This window comes from Oryza sativa, chromosome 2 (genome assembly GCF_034140825.1).
Source record: "Oryza sativa Japonica Group chromosome 2, ASM3414082v1".
Classification (NCBI taxonomy): domain Eukaryota; kingdom Viridiplantae; phylum Streptophyta; class Magnoliopsida; order Poales; family Poaceae; genus Oryza; species Oryza sativa.
The window spans coordinates 24,169,583-24,186,915 of NC_089036.1; the positions used below are offsets into that span (position 1 = coordinate 24,169,583).

Genomic DNA, 17,333 nt, shown 5'->3' on the forward strand with positions numbered 1-17,333 from the left:
TATAATATTGTACAATTTGCTCCTTGATATATCTCGTCTTCTTATATTAAATATTTATCAATTAGAGATACAAATAGATAGTATCCGTTTCCGAATCCAATTCGGAGGAAATAATATGGGATGAGTGAAATTTTACCCGATACTACCTATAACCAATTCTGAATTTGAAGGAAAATATGAGTTAGGATATATGAATACCATGATCCGATTGTGCGGCTCGTTTTCACCCCAAAATCCAAGAAATACCATGGACAAACATCCAAGTCGAAGAAATGTCATCGACGAATGCGAGTTACATAAAATGCCATCATACAAGCGATTTTACCCCCAAAATATCGTCGTCATTAGGGTTCCGTTCATCCTATAACAATTAACGGAAAACTGCTAACCGAACCCTAACGCTGATGACATTTCTAGGATGAAGTCGTTTATACGATAACATTTCATTAAACTCGTACTTATCATTTATTGGAATAAGACGTTTATCAATGATATTTTTTGGATTTTCTTTTTTTTTAAAAAACAAAGTCAAATCTGAACATGCAAAATCCGTATCAACATCAACAGGGAGGTTAGCACAGACCTCTGAATAAGTAGCATGATCGTAAAACCAAAAACTGCATCATGCCAATGTTTTTAGTGCCAGCCAAAGCTGAACTTGCAAAATCCAAAATACAGTAGTTCTAAAACCGAACCCTGCATGCATGCCTGCAGCAAACCAATGCACAGTTCATATGCAAGTCAACATGTCCTCTGAATTCTTTCGAGAGTGCTATAACCAACCTATCGCTAACGGTTTTGATATGAAAATTTTTCAAATCAATCGGCCGAAACACTCGCACTTTCAATCCTCCCTCTCGATTGTAACATTTTGGATCCTTTTGCAGCCACTCGAGAGCTACAAATGACAGGTTCAATTTTGTCAGGCACCAAAATTTTGTCAGACAACACATTGAAACGTGTGACGATCAGTTCGTTATAAACCTGGGACGAAATTCCCGCGCTCGCCGCATGCACGCTCGCCATGTCACGCGCCACGCATGCGGATTCCGAACTAAGGGCCTATTTGGTACAGCTCCAACTTTTAAATATAACTCCAGGAGTTGTCTGTAGTGAAGTTGTGGAGCTGCCTAAACCCAGCTCCACAACTCTAGTATATTTTGTGAGAGAGCTCCACCCAACTCCACTCCCAATTTTGGTGGAGCTGAAACTGTTTGGCTGAGCTCCAGCTCCAAGAGGGGTGGAGTTGGAGCTGGAGCTGTGCCAAACAGGCCCTAAGTACGCGCTTAGTTAAAAATCAACATCATCTTGGCTTAGTAGTTAGCACGCGCGCTTAACCCTAATCAAATCGGAGTCGGATTAACACCCATGACATGCACGATAAAAGGCGAGAGGCACCATGCATCGTCCCCGCGCCACGCCACCTGCACGAGCGTACGTGCAAACTTTCTTCCAGCCGCCGCCTCTCGCTCTCCCTCTCACTTCCGTTGAGACCTCGCCGGACTTCTTGCTGCTGCTGATCACACGCACGCAGCGCTCCCAGGTCCCAGCAATGTTTGGGCCTTACTCCGGCGGCGGCGGCGTTCCGCTTCCGCAGATGGATGCTGACACCTACGTCCGCACCATCGCCGCCATGCCTCCGCATCCGCTTGCACCGCCACCGGACTCCCCCCGTACCCCTCACACCTACGTCGGCTTCCTCCCCGTCTTCGGTGATCTTCCACCGCTCACCGGCGCCGTCCTCCAGGAGCCCGTGCCGGTGCCACCCGAGCAGCGCGCCGATCAGCCGGTGGCCGTGGCCACCGAGAACTCGGCGCCGACACGGCCGCAGCTGTGCGCGCCCTACGACGACGAGGTCGAGGCCACCCTCCGTGCCATGGAGACGAACCCCGCGGAGCGGCCGTCGCCGTACTTCTTGGAGACGACTCAGGGTGGGCGGATGAGCGCTTTGGTGCGCGCCTCGATGATCGCCTTCATGGGCGAGTTCAGCCGGAAAAACAAGCTCGCCGACGGCACGCTCCAGCGCGCCGCCTACTTCCTGGACCGCTACCTGTCGGTGACGCCCGAGTCGGACGACGCGCTGCAGCTCCGCCTTGTCGGGGCCACGGCCGTGTTCCTCGCTGCCAAGTACGAGGACCAGTACACCCTGAGGAAGATCGACGCCAGCATGGTCGCCGCCCGGTGCGGCTACACCAGCGAGACGAGGCACAAGATGGTGTCGATCATGGAGACCGAGATGCTCGCCGCGCTGGGCTTCAACCTCGGCGGCCCGACGGCGTACACGTTCGTGGAGCACTTCACGAGGTACTACGGCGACGGAGAAGAAGAGAAGCAGTTGAAGGAGGCGGCGCATCGGGTCGCCGACGGGACGCTGCTGACGTACGGGTTCCACCGCTACCTGCCGTCCATGGTGGCGGCGTCGTCGATCTTCCTGGCGAGGCTGCACGAGCTGGGGCATGAGCCGTGGAGCAATGATCTCGCGGAGCTGACAGGTTACAAGGCCATCGACTTGATGGGGTGCGTGTGCGACATATACAGTCAAATTGCATGTCCTCGCTTTGCTCTTTTGCAAGAGTACTTCTTCGAGGATCCATAGCCCATGTATAGGAAGAACAAAAGAGTCTGTAAAAGCACAAGCATGCAAGGCATGAATATGATGGCTTAAATTTTGCACTGTTGCCTGTACATTGATCTGTAAACTCAAAATTGTGCGTGTTATTTGGTTGAAATATATGTGATTCATCAATTCAAATTTATAATTACTAGCTTTTAGTACTCTGATCTCTCTACAATTATGGCCCAACCGTGGATTCGTGGAGCACTTCACCCGGTATAACAGCCGGGGAGAGGAAGAGCTACGGGTGCAGCGGCTGGAGCGCGACATCGCCGACCAGTCACTGATGAACTACGGCTGCCCGCGGGCTACCTGCCGTCCATGGAGGCGGCGGCCGGCGGCGTCGATCTTCATCGCGAGGTGTTCGCTGAACCGGCCCGACCGGTCTGGACTCTGGAGCACGGAGCTGCAGGAGCTGACGGGTACAGCTCCGAGGACCTCGTTAACTGCATCGATCCTCGCCATGTAGAACGTAGTGATCGATGAGGACACCGGTAGGAGCAGAGATCTCTTGTAAACATGTTCTGTTGATTGTTCATGGTTGCCATGCAATGCAACTTGATTGAGGTTTTTTTTGGCCCCCTCAGCAAGATCCTAACTAGAGAGTCTTTGTAAATATGGCAAGGAGGTTGTCTTCATTTTTTTTTCTCGAACACGTAAAAGACTTATGTTATAAAACCGGTCCGAGATCATTATCGAAAACCAAACGAGAAAGAAACATCATAGGAGATCCAAACACGATGACGATACTGAAACACGATATTTGTTTACGAGATTCAGCAGTACCCTACATCCCAGGGCGCTGATTACGGGCACTCCTCTCTGATCCAACATATTACGACGTATTCGAGTTAAAATGACCCTCGGCCGGACGTCGTCGGCAGCCGCTCCCTCTCGCTATGTTAAGTCGTCATATCACCATGCGGTTACAACATTTCTGCTCCTCTATTTAAGAGAAATCATATGATAGAGTCGACTATTGCTCTGTTCCTCTATTTTATGTATGCCTTTTATTTTTCTCCAGTGTCATTTCACACATTTTTTATAGCTCTTTTCTTTCATGGAACTGTTGAATTGTTTATTTTTACACTTCAATTGGAAATTTGGAATATTTGCTCCCTCAGCAGGTTTACAGGGCGCTGTTATACGAAAGAAGCAAGCACATCTTGTGTGGTAAACTGGTAATCATTAGAGGAAATTAGATCATTGTTGGAATTTCACAGCTAGCCATTTAAGAGAAAAAGGTCATAGAGCATTTCAGATTAATTGGATGATTTGGAATTCAAAAGAATTCCTCTTAGCGACTTAGCCCAAGATTTATGAGAAAATTTGATCCATAGCACAGGAAAAAACACGGTACCAAAAATTAGCACAACAAATTTTTCACTTCGACCAGAAACACAGGAGACCAATTTTCCTTCGATACATAGCACTTCCCTTGTATTTTAAGCTAATGGTTTTAGTTTGCAGTAGAAAAAATTATCCTCGGACTAATTTACCCTTCGACCATGTCATCTCGTCGTTGCAGCCCCGTGCGGAGCAGCTACTGTGCCATGCGCGGTCGAGCAAGGAGCCACCGTCGTCGCCTCGCCGTGCCTCGCAGCCATCGCATGGACCAACCGCGCACGGTCGAACCACCCTCCAGCCATCGCCGTCGTCGCCTCGCCACACCTCGCAAGCAGTCGCCGCCACCGCCGCCGCCGTCAACCAAGTCGCCTCGCTTCGCAGCCGCACGCGGTCGACCCACCTGTGAGGCCGTCGTCGTCGTTAGAGGTGATGCTGAGGCCGATGACCCAATGGGCGGAGACGGAGCTGGTGGTGCCATTGGGAGCGTGGACGAAGGGGATTCGGTGGCTGGCGGAGAAGCCGATGGTGGAGACCCCGGCTGGCTCCGACGCGTCTCGCTGTCCACCAGAGCCAGCGGCCGCCTCAACGTGTCAGCCCGAGCACTGCCCTCCGCTGGCCACGTGCGCGCTGGAGTCACCGCCGCCTCGCGCTGTAGCGGCCCCCTCCACCGCCGAAGCCGGAGGGCCTTGCTAGATCCGGCGACGGCAGCGCCGGATCTGCCGCCGCCTAGCCGGGAGACCTCGCTGCCACCACTCACCGACACCGGCGAACGCCACCTCCCCCGCCGCCGCCATCGCCGCTCACCAGTCGACTTTGCCGACAGTGAGCTCTGGCGGTGGTGAGGAAGGGGGAGGGGGGAGTGGGAGGCGGTTGGGGGGGGGGGGTTCCCGTGTGGCCTGCGCGTGGGCGACACGGGGGGAGCGTGAGGGAGCCGTCGGTCTAAGCTCCATTGCCCTCTTGCTTGGAGAAGAAGGGCAAATAAGTCTTTTTTTCATGTCAACTCACATGTTTGGATGACAAATGTAACGGGAGTGCTATGGATCGCAAGAAAATTGGTGCCCTGTGCTTATGGTCGAAGTGAAAAATTTGTTGTGCTATTTTTTGATATCGGGTTTTTTCTTGTGCTATGGATCGAATTTTCTCATGGTTTATTGCCTCCCATGCCAATTCGTTGCTCTTGGCACAAATCCAATTGAAGACGACGAGCGCACGCTTGATTGCACGGGCATTGCCACTGCTGGCGATGTTGTCTGCGGCGAGCACGACCACGATGCTAGGGATACTGGAGAGCTCGTGGCGGCTCTCGCTGGACTTGGCGAAGACGACGAGCACCTCCGCGGCGCGGGCAGAGTCGGCAGCGGCGAAGTAGGTGATCAGCGCGGGCGCCACCCTGGCTGGCACTCACGATCTCTGACGCATGTTCTCCGGTAGCTAGAGCTTGCAGAGCTCGTACAACGCCGTGGCCACGCCACCGGACGACGCCACTACGGAGAAACCATTTCAGCCATCGTGCCGCATCTAGATCTGCCCATGCATGGCAGAGGTGGCGACGGTGATGTTGCATGGGAGGCGGAAACGACTGCGGTGCGCGACGGTAGCGGAGGAGGAGGAAAATGCAGCAGCGCCATCGGAGGATAGGGGCAAAGACGATACACACTGCGTCCTCATACATGAATGATTTTGAGTTCCTATCTTTCACTTTTTAATTTGTAGGATCTTACATCAAAATTTGTGTTCTTCTATATATCTAACTTGTAGTAACAATGCAGTTAATTACACTCACATACACAAGCTCATAGGGGGAGGATTTGCGTGCGTGCGTTCATGGGTGAGTGTGCGTACATGCGTTGTGAGTGTCTGCGTTGTACTGTGTGATTCTAAAAAAATTTACACTCACTTACAATACACTAAATTTAGATGTTATAGAAATTTTTTTATATTTACGATTTTTTACATGTAATAATTTTTTTTGTTATTTCACTTAAAACTGGCTACATCCATTTGTTGAAAATTCTGCAAAATTCGATGCTTCACCATGTTTTGTATCTGCTCTGTAATCCTGAATATGCTCACTGTATTTGCAACCTCTCTAGCAATGTGCATGAGTACATAGTAGTACGATATATCATCTCCCATGCTTAATCTACTATTCTAGTGGACAAATTTTTGCGTGACGGCGTGCAATTTTTTTTTTGAGCGTTGCTCCCATCCAGCAACTTGTACCGGTAGGTACTGGTACTGGGAGGTACAGAGATAAATCCATCCGTCCATGTTAGAAGGGTACGATTGGAAAACAGAGAAAGTAGTCGCGCCCCCTCTTCTCCTTTTCGCTCTTTCTCGTTTCCTCCCTCCGTGCGGCGCCGCTTTCTCATCTAATCTCTTTTTTTTCCTCCCCTCGGCGAGCACAGCCCCGCCCGTGCGAAGCCCGCCTGAGCTGCGCGCAGGCTCGCCCCAAATCTGCCCGCCCCGCATCCACGCCCCCGCCTGTGCGCTCGCTTGCTGGCCCCGCATCTGCCGTCCGCGGCGGGGGAACCAACACTCCTTCACCAGCGGCTTCATTCACGCCCCCACCGTTACCGATTTCTTATCTCATCCAGTGCCCATCCATCTGCGCAAGGAGCGACGGTGCCGTGGGTATTTTTTGCCCCTATCCCCCTGGACAACTCAAGCAGCATATGCCCCCTACCGGTTTAGGGTTTCCTCTCAGGTATGTGATTTTCTTGTGGTCTAATTTTTTTTTTGTTAGAACCAAGAGATAGGTAGCAGTTTGTTTGTTGATTTTAGATGATTTCTGAGTATTATGTGTTTTCTTTTTAGAGAACTTGTATGGGTGATGAAATGGGAGACAATTTTATAAGCTTAGAAGAACAAGAGGAGTACAGAACAATGACTGCCATGAGATTTAAGACAGAGAAAGAAGGTTTCCTCTTCTATAACAGGTATGCCAAAGAAAAAGGGTTTAGTGTAAGGAAGAATTACATTAGACGTGATCCTATTACTGTTGCGGTAACCCATAGGCAGTACCAATGCTCTAGAGAAGGACATAGGAAAGAAGTGTATATGGAAGCGGCTAACAGAAGTAGAGAACCAAAAGCTCTTACTAGATGTGGTTGTAATGCACTTTTTGAGATTAAACTTGACAAGAAGAAAGGTGATTGGTTTGTTGTGAAGTATGTAGCAAAGCATAATCATCCGTTGGCTAAATCAGATGAAGTAGCTTTCTTACGGTCACATCGCACAATTAGCAATGCTCAAAAGGCTAATATTTTGGAATTGAAAGAAGTGGGTTTGCGTCAGCATCAAGTTATGGATGTCATGGAGAGGCATCATGGTGGTTTTGATGCTACAGGTTTTGTTAGTAGGGACCTGTACAACTATTTTACTAGGCTAAGGAAGAAACATATTTTAGGTGGTGATGCAGAGCGTGTTATAAAGTATTTTCAATGGAGGCAAAAACATGACATGGAGTTCTTTTTTGAGTATGAGACGGATGAAGCTGGTCGTTTGAAACGGTTATTTTGGTCGGACCCTCAATCCCGTATCGATTATGATGCATTTGGGGATGTTGTAGTTTTTGATAGCACATACCGGGTGAATAGGTATAACTTACCTTTTATCCCATTCGTTGGTGTGAACCACCATGGTTCCACTATTATTTTTGGATGTGCTATCGTAGCTGATGAGAAGGTTGCAACTTATGAATGGATTCTTAAGCAGTTTCTAGATTGCATGTATCAGAAGCATCCTAGAGCACTGATCACAGATGGGGACAATGCCATGCGTAGAGCAATAGCAGCTGTGATGCCGGATTCTGAGCATTGGTTGTGCACTTGGCACATTGAGCAGAACATGGCAAGACATCTTCGTCCTGATATGCTTTCAGATTTTCGAACACTTGTCCACGCACCATATGATCATGAAGAGTTTGAGAGAAAGTGGGTCGAGTTTAAGGTGAAGCATAAAGGTTGTGAAGACAACCAATGGCTTGTGAGGATGTACAATTTGAGGAAGAAATGGGCTACTGCGTACACTAAAGGTTTGTTTTTTCTTGGGATGAAAAGCAACCAACGTAGTGAAAGTCTGAATTCTAAACTTCATAGGTATTTGGATCGTAAAATGAGCCTTGTCCTTTTGGTAGAGCATTATGAGCATTGCTTATCACGTATGAGGTATAGGGAGGCTGAGCTAGATTGTAAAGCTTCACAATCAATCCCTTTCACTTCTAATGATGCTAGTTTTATTGAGAAAGATGCTGCCCGTATATTTACACCTGCAGTTTTTAAGAAGTTGAAGTTGGTTATTGCTAAGTCGATGGATTGGGAGGTGATAGATTGTATAGAAGAGGACAACTTGGTTAAGTATGTTATTTCCATGAAAGGTGATTCTGAGATGCTACAAATCTTGAATTGTACATATGTGGAATCAACAATGAAGAGCATAAATTGCACATGCAGAAAAATGGATCGTGAATGCCTCCCATGTGAGCATATGGTTGCAATTATGCATCATTTGAAGCTCGATGCCATTCCTGAAGCATGCATAGTGCGTAGGTGGACAATTAAAGCGAAACACATGTTTCCTTCTGATAGGTATGGCGAAGTATATACATGGTCAAACCAGATGGAGAGATATCACAGGTTGCGTAGCATGGGCACGGAAGTGTTTTTCAAGTGCTCGGTGTCTAAGGAAACTACTTTAATGGTGATGGAGATGCTAGAAAAATTGGACTTAGAAACTGATGAATGTGAGACAAAGAACTCAGATTTGTCTTTATGTGGTCATGTGCTAGCGCAAAGTTTACGTACAGACATTGAGAGTCATGATAAGGTCCATGATCCTATGGAAATTGTGCCTAAAGGAGCTCCAACAAAAAGACTACGAGGATTCATGGAGAAGCGTGTTAGGCGTTGTGGTTATTGTCGTGGCCATGGGCACACTGTTCGAACATGTCCAATTTTCCTAAGGTGAAATATAATATGATTATTTTGAATATGTCAATTTATGTAAACTCTCTCTATATATTACTAATTTGATCTGTGATTTTATTTTCAGCAAAGTAGAAGAAGATGTATGAGAAGTATGAAGTGTTTCTTTGCACTGGTGGAAGTTGAATCTGGAGTTTGAAGTGTTTCTTTGCACTGGTGGAAGTTGAATATGCCTTGTTTGGGAAGTTGTATTGTTGGTCAGAGGATTATATTGTGTGGTCTAGTTATTTTGTAATGAACAATTCAATCTGTCATGGTTCTTGTAATGAATTTGTGTGAAAAGCACAAGCTTTTGCTGGAGAACAAAGCATGTATATCGTTGAATGGAGCTTTTGTCTTAATTACTGTCAGCTGTGAACAGAGCATACATTGTTTATTGTTTGTCTACTAGCACCATTGTGCTGTTTTTACTCGAACTCCTGTGAAATACATGCCATTCTGTGGAGTGATCAAAAGGACCAGAAGGTGGTAACATATCTCAATACATTTCTATTACTACTATGAGAGTACCTAAGCATTACTAATATTTTGCAGCACTCATCCCAAACAAAAGAAATTCCAAAAACTGATAATCAAAACGATGGAAAGAATATGGATCATAAGGTGCTGCTATTTTCTTATCTTGTAATATGATATCACTATTACAACTCTAATCCCTTCCAAAATTAACATTTCAGAATTCTCATCAAGCATTCAAAATCACATGCATTCCTGATATAGGGATAGCTGAAGCTCCACACATCATTGAAAGCGATGATGATAGTTTGTTTGAAAAAAACATGGTATTTCAATTAAAATTACAACCATGACAACATATTAAATTATTTAGCAATGCAGTAATAATTATATAATTGATCCTATCAGGTTGACACAATCGGTGCAAGGCTGAGACGTCCACATGGAAGGGTTAGCAAGCCAACTCACAGATCAGACAGTCCATTCTTATACTACAAAAAAAACATTTGCAAGTGCTCTAAAGAGAAGTAAGGAACCAAAAACTACAGAACTGAGCTTGCAGGATGAGATTACCATCAATTACATGAAGCAATGTGATGATGATGAAAAATTGCTATCAAGTATTGATGGCATACAACTTACATATGAATTTCTTAGGCCACTTGTCAATCCCAAAGACTCACAAATCATAAGCAAGTGGTTGAAAGGCAGTGTAAGAAATACTTAACTTCTTCCATACAACGTAATATTATCAGTATCTAAATTTTGTTCTTTATTCTTTCACAGGTCATAGATGCATACATTATGTTGATTAAAGACATGCAAGTGAAAGTCCAAGAGAGCATGGTACTGCATTTCTAGAAAGTACAGCACATTGCCAGGCCTGGAAAACAAATGGTGAACAAATTGGAACCCGCAACAAGCAATATCGAGACAAGAGAGCAAAAGTTACAGCAAAATATTTGCAACATGATATGGTATATCAATGTCCTCAAATATCCTTCATAATAATAACTGCATGACTTACATTTCATTTCCTATGTAGATTTTCCTACCACTCAATAGAAACTCAACTCATTGGTACGTGGCTGTTCTCAATGGTGCTAAAGAAAAAATTCAAATACTAGACTCGATGCGCATGGAAAAGAGCTACTACGACAAAGATAAAGACCTCAATAATACAGTATGCTACATTGTGCCTTTAGATTCATCACTATTCCTTACTAACTTTTTACATTAGATATGTAATACTCTATTTGATAACTCAGATAAAAGGAATTGAAAAGTTTATCCAGTATGCAAGGCTAGAAGATGGCGTTGAAAACAAATGGAAGAACACCAGGATTACCAATTGGCCATTCTGCCCAATGAAAGTCCCTCAGCAAAGTGACAAGTCAAACAAACAGTTAATTTTTGTCGCAAATTATCTATAACGAATTACCACTTACAAAGAACATGCTTGCAACAGCTGGTCATGTGGCTTGCACACATTGAAATTCATACAGCATTGGAATGGAAAAGAACTCTCCCCTGAGTTCAATGAAATGGTAATTTTAAATTGCATTCAGTACTCTTTGTAAATAAAATGACATTAATTGATATTTTTTCATAACTTGCTTTTCAGGATACAACCACCACTTTCAAACATAAGGTTGTAGCCAACCTCATTAATTCTACTATGAACGAAGTGATTGAAGTGCAGCAAGATATTAAACGCCTAGTGACCGAGGCAAATGTAGGCAACTAGCTCTAGGCTAAGATTCATATAGACATCATTGTAACTATCCATGATTAAAACAAGCAACTCATCAGTGTACCACTCGTTATGCTATCAACAATTTCTTTCTTCTATCCTATTATCATTTTGCAGTCACTCATTGTTACTATCCATGATTTATTTTGAAGTCACTCGAATTGCAATGTAATCAGTAAATGATAGGGGAGGGTATTGAACATTTGAAAATTCACATAGAACAAGCAACAACTGAGCTCATTAAAACATCCAATAAATCGTACAATACAAATCCTATAAGCAATGAAGAAGAAGAGCATATGCAGCCCAGAAAATGAAAGTATCTACCGCTGCAACCAACAGAAGCTAATGATTTAGATTAGATGAAAAAAATCGATGCATACACTGCCACGTCGCCGGCTAAGAAGACTACACGACCACCTCGCCACTGCAGCCGCGCAAAGCCCAAACCCGCTGCCGCCACAACGCCGGTTCCGACGACCACCTCGTCACCGCGGCCGGCACCATCACGCACGCCACCACCTCGCAGCCAAGGCTGCCACGCACCAGCCGCCGCCGCCACCTCGTGAACGCGGCCGCCACCAGGCCACCGCCGCGCCCGCCACCAGCAGCACCGCAGCACCAGGCCTTCGCCGCGCTAGGCATCACTGCGCCCGCCACAACCTCGCCGCCACGAACAACCCGCTGCCGCCGCCACCTCCGCCTCAAATGGATTAGATGCCACCGCCGCCTCCGCCTCCCACGGAGCACTTCGCCGCCGGCCGCCTCCTACAGATCAGCCGCCGCCGTCGCCTCGCCTCCCCCGCCGCCGCCTCGCCTCCCACGGAGCACCTCGCCGCCGCCTCGAACGGATCAGCCGCCGCCGCCGGCTACGGATCAGCCGACGCCGCCTCCTCCCACAAAGCAAGTAGGCGCCGACAGAAGCAACTCGCCGCCGCCGCCGCCATCTCCCACGAAGCAAGTCGCCGCCGCCTCCCACAGATCCCGCCGCCTCCCGCGGATCAACTCCAGGCCGATGAAGCAAGTCGCCGACGCCGCCTACTCCTCTCACGGATCGGATCGGATGGGAAGGGGAGATTTGCTCGCCGCTTACTCCTCTCACGGATCGAATGGCAAAGATTTGGTAGAAAACCCTATTTCCCTCCCCTGGACACTTCTACGCGAAAAGACAAAATTACCCTTCCACCACTCCAAATATTCCGGTACCACCTCATGGGCAAATTTGTACCTGGAGGTACCACAGATTTTCCATCATCCGATTGAGCTGATTGGATGGCTCAAATTTCGTACCGGACAGTACCGATGGTACCTGCTGGATGGGAGCAAATCTCTTTTTTTTTTTCGCGTGACCGTGTGTGTCAGTCTATGTAATATCGTATGATCGATCGGTGAATTAAGCTAGACAATAATTTCATCGTGACAGAGATCGAGTCGGAGATGCAAACAAATTAAGGAAAGAAACACAGATGGGAGAAGCCTAATTACGGTTTTACGAGCGTACGGCGCAAGCTAGTACAACTTCAAACACACGCGCTTAGTTCTAATCAAACATCATTAGTTCGATCCTGATTCGGAAAACCGCGCGGATTTTGAATTGGATGGATTCCTTCACGAGTGCGCAGCCTGATCAGAGTCGGATCGTGGCAGGAGGATAAAAGGCGAGAGCGCAACACCATCCTTCCTCCCGCCACCACCACGCGAGCGTCCAACTTTCTTCCGCCACCGCCTCTTGCCTCCTCTCGCTCTCCATCGATCTCACTTCCGGCGAGACCATGGGGGATTTGATCTTGGATCCCTACATGGAGGACGCGATCTTGGATCATTCCTGCCTCGCCGAACTTCTTGCTGATCAAACAGCTCTCCCATTGTTCCATCCTTACTCCGGCGGCGCCACTCCGCAGATGGTGGATACCGACACCTTCCTCCGCGCCATCGGCGCACTGCCTCCGCTTGCACCGCCACCGGCAGCTCCGCTCGCACCGGCGCCACCGGACTCGCCCCGTACCCCTCACACCTACGGCAGCCTCCTCCCTGTCTACGGTGATCTTCCACCGCTCTCTGGCGCCGTCCTCCAGGAGCCCTTGCCGCTGCCAGAAGGCAGCGATCACCCGGTGTCACCCAAGAAGACGATCGAGGTCGCATCGCTGCTGCAAGAGCGCGCCGATCAGCCGGTGGTCACCAGCAACTCAGCGACGACGACACGTCCGCAGCTGTGCGCGCCCTACGACGACGACATCGAGGCCACCCTCCGTGCCATGGAGACGAACCCCGTGGAGCGGCCCTCCCCGTACTTCTTGGAGACGACACAAGGTGGGCGGATGACCGCACTGGTGCGCGCCTCGATGATCGCCTTCATGGACGAGTTCAGCCGGTTGCACGAGCTCGCCGACGGCACGCTCCAGCGCGCCGCCTACTTCCTGGACCGCTACAGCTCCGCCTCGTCGCAGCAACGACCGTGTTCCTGGCGGCCAAGTACGAGGACCAGTACACCCTGAGGAAGATCGACGCCAGCATGGTCGCCGCTCGCTGCGGCTACACCAGCGAGACCAGGCACAAGATGGTGTCGTGCATGGAGACCGAGATCCTCGCCGCGCTCGACTACAACCTCGGCGGCCCGACGGCGTACACGTTCGTGGAGCACTTCACAAGGTACTACGGCAAGGGGAAAGAAGAGAAGCTGATGAGGGAGGCGGCGCATTGGTTCGCCGACGGGTCGTTGCTGACGTACGGGTTCCACCGCTACCTGCCGTCCATGGTGGCGGCGTCAGCGATCTTCCTGGCGAGGCTGCACGTGCGGGGGCATGAGCCATGGAGAAAGGATCTCGCGGAGCTCACGGGGTACAAGCCATCGACTTGATGGGCTGCGTCTGCGATATGTACAGTCAAATTGCATGTCCTCGCTTTGCTCTTTTCCAAGAGTACTTCTTCGAGGATCCATAGCCCATGTATAGGAAGAACAAAAGAGTCTGTAAAAGCACAAGCATGCAAAGCATGAATATGATGGCTTAAATTTTGCACTGTTGCCTGTACATTGATCTGTAAACTCAAAATTGCGCGTGTTATTTGGTTGAAATATATGTGATTAATTCATCAAATTCAAATTTATTAGCTTTTGGTACTCTGATGTCTCTACATATGGCCCAACCGCGGACACGTTCGTGGAGCACTTCACCCGGTACAAGTGTACAACAGCCGGGGAGAGGAAAAGCTACGGGTGCATGCAGCGGCTGGAGCGCGACGTTGCCGACCAGTCGCTAATGAACTACGTACGGCTGCCCGGGGCTACTATACCTGCCGTCCATGGAGGCGGCGGCCGGCGGGCGTCGATCTCCGTCGCGAGGTGTTCGCTGAACCGGCACGACGCGCTGGTCTGGAGCACGGAGTTGCAGGAGCTGACGGGGTACAGCTTCGAGGACCTCGTCAGCTGCATCTTCGCCATGTAGAACGCAGTGATCGATCGGTTGATCGATGAGGACATCGGTAGGAGTAGAGATCCCTTGTAAACATGTTTCTGTTGATTGTTCATGGTTGCCATGCAACGCAACTTGATTGAGGTTTTTTGGCCCCCTGATAGAGAGTCTTTGCAAACATGGCCCGGAGGTTGTCTTCATCTTCATCTTTTTTTTATTCACAAACACGTAAAAGCCTTATAAAACTGGCCCAAGATCATCATTAGAAACCAAATGCGAAAAATGTCATAGGAGATCCAAACACAATGACGTCATTGAGAGTCGTAGCTTATATCCCCGAGGCACTGATAACGGGTACACATCCCCGATCCAACATATTACAGCGTATATATCAGAGTTACAGCAACCCTTGGCCGAACGTCGCTGGCAGCCGCTCCCTCTCGCTATGCTAAGTCGCCATGTCGCCATCCTGCTACAATAGGTATATCCCTTTAGTATAGAATCCGACTCTTATTCTACTCCTCTATTTTATGTATGCCTTTATTTTTCTCCGGTGTCATTTCACACATTTTTGTAGCATTTTTCTTTCATGGAACTGTTGAATTGTTTGTTTTTACACTTCAATTGGGATTTTTGCTCCCTGATCAGCAGGCTTACAGAGCGTCGTTATACAAAAGAAACACGTCACACATGGTAATCATCAGAGGAAATCAGATCATCGTTGGAAGATAAATTTTACAATTCTTGAGAAAACACCTTGAGATAGCTAAATTTTACACTAATTTTTTTTTATCTTTAGATAGATAGTACGTAAAGATACTAAATTTTACACTAAAAAATATTATACCTTTAGGTAAGATAAAATTACCATTGTTGGAAATGTTGGCGATTCTCGCGGCGTACTTTCACATAATGGCCAGCTATATTGACTTTCACATTACTTTCGCTATGTTGTGTTGCATTGGACTGCATGTGTGTATATAGTGTGTGTGTCACCAATATTTGGACTGTATCTGCATAATGTACCCCAAAGATAATTTCTTGGCGGCCCTAGCATTTCTAGCCGCCATGGAAATTACTCATATTACACCCCAAATATATTCTTGATTGCCATGGTAGGTAGGGCCGCCAGGGAAAGACACAGTTTTGGACATCAATAAGTTATTCTTGGTGGCCCTGACTGACAAGGATAATCTTTCTTGGTGGTACTAACCGTCAAGGATAAAAAATGTCCTTAGCGGTTCTAACGGTCAAGAGTAAGAATTTTTTTGGCAGTTTCTCAGCAGCCAAGGAAAGATATATTTTTGTTGGTCTAAAGGGACAAGGTTACATTTCTTGGCGCATTTGAAAGTTCACAACTTTCTTAATTTGCTTGGTAGTTCGACCGCCAAGAAGATATTCCCTTACGGTTAGCAACCACGGAATCTGAATATCTCTAGCTTTCTAGACTTGGCGGTCAGCCAATGGAATAATTAATCTTGGCGATTTTCATACTATACTTGGCGGTTTTTGGCCGCCAAGAAAATTACGGATTTTTGTAGTGCTAGCTAATGCATTAATTTGATGCTTATTATTTTCCCTATTTATGTTGCATCTTAAGGCAATTGATTTGTCCATTGATCACAAACCAATCATTGGAAGTGAATGTGAGAATTGCAAGAGCAGGACAGGAGGACGAGTATTGGCGAAAAAAAAAATCCTGTCATGGGCCCAGAAGGAAGAGTCATGCGAGGATGGGGCGTGCCGCGTGTTCAAGGACTAATTACATATGTGTCCAGACTATTGGTATACTCTTAATCTTATTTCTTTCTGGTTATTTGTACATAATATATATTGCATCAGTTGTAATTGGTGTTTTCTTTACTTCCATTTCAGGTTTTTTTGAATTAAAGCAGAACAAAAATATTCTTCCTTCACAGCTGATAGTGACATGTGATCCTGTAGCTGAATTTGGCCCCGTACTAACTTGATTAAGATACAAAATTTTCCTCGATTTCCTTGATTAAGATTCAGCTTTTTGGTGTTCAGTTCATTTCTGAATTCTACTTCAGTTTATACATGAGCTGTAAGATGATGAAATGTTTCTGGGAATGACATGTCCTCCTTTATTTTGGATCCATCAAGACCGCTGCTCCTTGTCACTCTGAACAAGCATCTGAATAAGCATCAAGAACGAAACAGGACAGCATTGAGAACATTGGAATTTAACAGGAGCCATTTCAGAGAAAAATATCATAGAGCATTTCAGATTGGATGATTTGGGATTCAAAAGAATTTCTCTTAGACCAAGATTTATTGCCTCCCATGCCAATGCCAATTCGTTGATCTTGGCACAAATCCAATCGAAGACGACGAGCGCACGCTCGATTGCACGGGTGTTGCCACTGCTGACAATGTTGGCTGCGGCGAGCAGGACTACGATGCTAGGGATACCGGACAGTGGACAGCTCGTGGCGGCTCTCACTGGACTTGGCGAAGAAGATGAGCACATCCGCGACGCGGGCAGAGTCGGTGAGCGCGGGCGCCGCCCCGCTTGCACACACGATGCGATGCATGTTCTCCGCTAGCTTGCAGAGCTCGTACAACGCCGCTGCGGAGAAACCACTTTAGCCATTGTACTGCCACGGTTCAAAATTTCGGATCGAAATTTCAGTTCTATTGGATCTCCCAGTATGATATTATTTTGGCTGAAATTTTTTATTTATTTCATCTTTTCATGAATTTAGTAACATTTTGTTTAAATTTGTATCAAATTTTATTTAAAAATT

The 17,333-nt window shown here is 47.2% G+C and overlaps 4 protein-coding genes across 4 annotated transcripts; all 4 read left to right on the top strand.

Annotated features, from left to right (window-relative positions):
- Window positions 1–1,399: 1,399 nt before the first annotated feature.
- On the top strand, window positions 1,400–2,596 carry LOC107277476 (putative cyclin-F1-2). Its single transcript, XM_015769008.1, has one exon. The coding sequence runs from the start codon at window positions 1,400–1,402 to the stop codon at window positions 2,594–2,596; it is 1,197 nt and encodes a 398-aa protein (XP_015624494.1).
- Window positions 2,597–6,847: 4,251 nt separating this feature from the next.
- Window positions 6,848–9,672, top strand: LOC136355273 (protein FAR1-RELATED SEQUENCE 5-like). The gene is made up of 2 exons (XM_066307659.1): window positions 6,848–8,503; window positions 9,667–9,672. The coding sequence occupies exons 1-2, from the start codon at window positions 6,848–6,850 to the stop codon at window positions 9,670–9,672; spliced, it is 1,662 nt and encodes a 553-aa protein (XP_066163756.1).
- Window positions 9,673–12,927: 3,255 nt separating this feature from the next.
- Window positions 12,928–13,650, top strand: LOC107280012 (putative cyclin-F1-4). The gene has a single exon (XM_015769009.1). The coding sequence runs from the start codon at window positions 12,928–12,930 to the stop codon at window positions 13,648–13,650; it is 723 nt and encodes a 240-aa protein (XP_015624495.1).
- Window positions 13,651–13,667: 17 nt separating this feature from the next.
- LOC107276417 (putative cyclin-F1-4) lies at window positions 13,668–14,598 on the top strand. The gene is made up of 2 exons (XM_015769010.1): window positions 13,668–13,993; window positions 14,265–14,598. The coding sequence occupies exons 1-2, from the start codon at window positions 13,668–13,670 to the stop codon at window positions 14,596–14,598; spliced, it is 660 nt and encodes a 219-aa protein (XP_015624496.1).
- Window positions 14,599–17,333: the final 2,735 nt, after the last annotated feature.

Excerpts from the sequence above, each read along its gene's own strand:
- LOC107276417 (XM_015769010.1), top strand. The coding sequence starts at position 13,668 with ATGGTCGCCGCTCGCTGCGGCTACACCAGCGAGACCAGGCACAAGATG. Across the intron at positions 13,994-14,264 it reads GATCTCGCGGAGCTCACGGG|CTTTTGGTACTCTGATGTCT; the intron begins GTACAAGCCATC and ends CAAATTTATTAG.
- LOC107280012 (XM_015769009.1), top strand. The coding sequence starts at position 12,928 with ATGGGGGATTTGATCTTGGATCCCTACATGGAGGACGCGATCTTGGAT.
- LOC136355273 (XM_066307659.1), top strand. The coding sequence starts at position 6,848 with ATGACTGCCATGAGATTTAAGACAGAGAAAGAAGGTTTCCTCTTCTAT.
- LOC107277476 (XM_015769008.1), top strand. The coding sequence starts at position 1,400 with ATGCATCGTCCCCGCGCCACGCCACCTGCACGAGCGTACGTGCAAACT.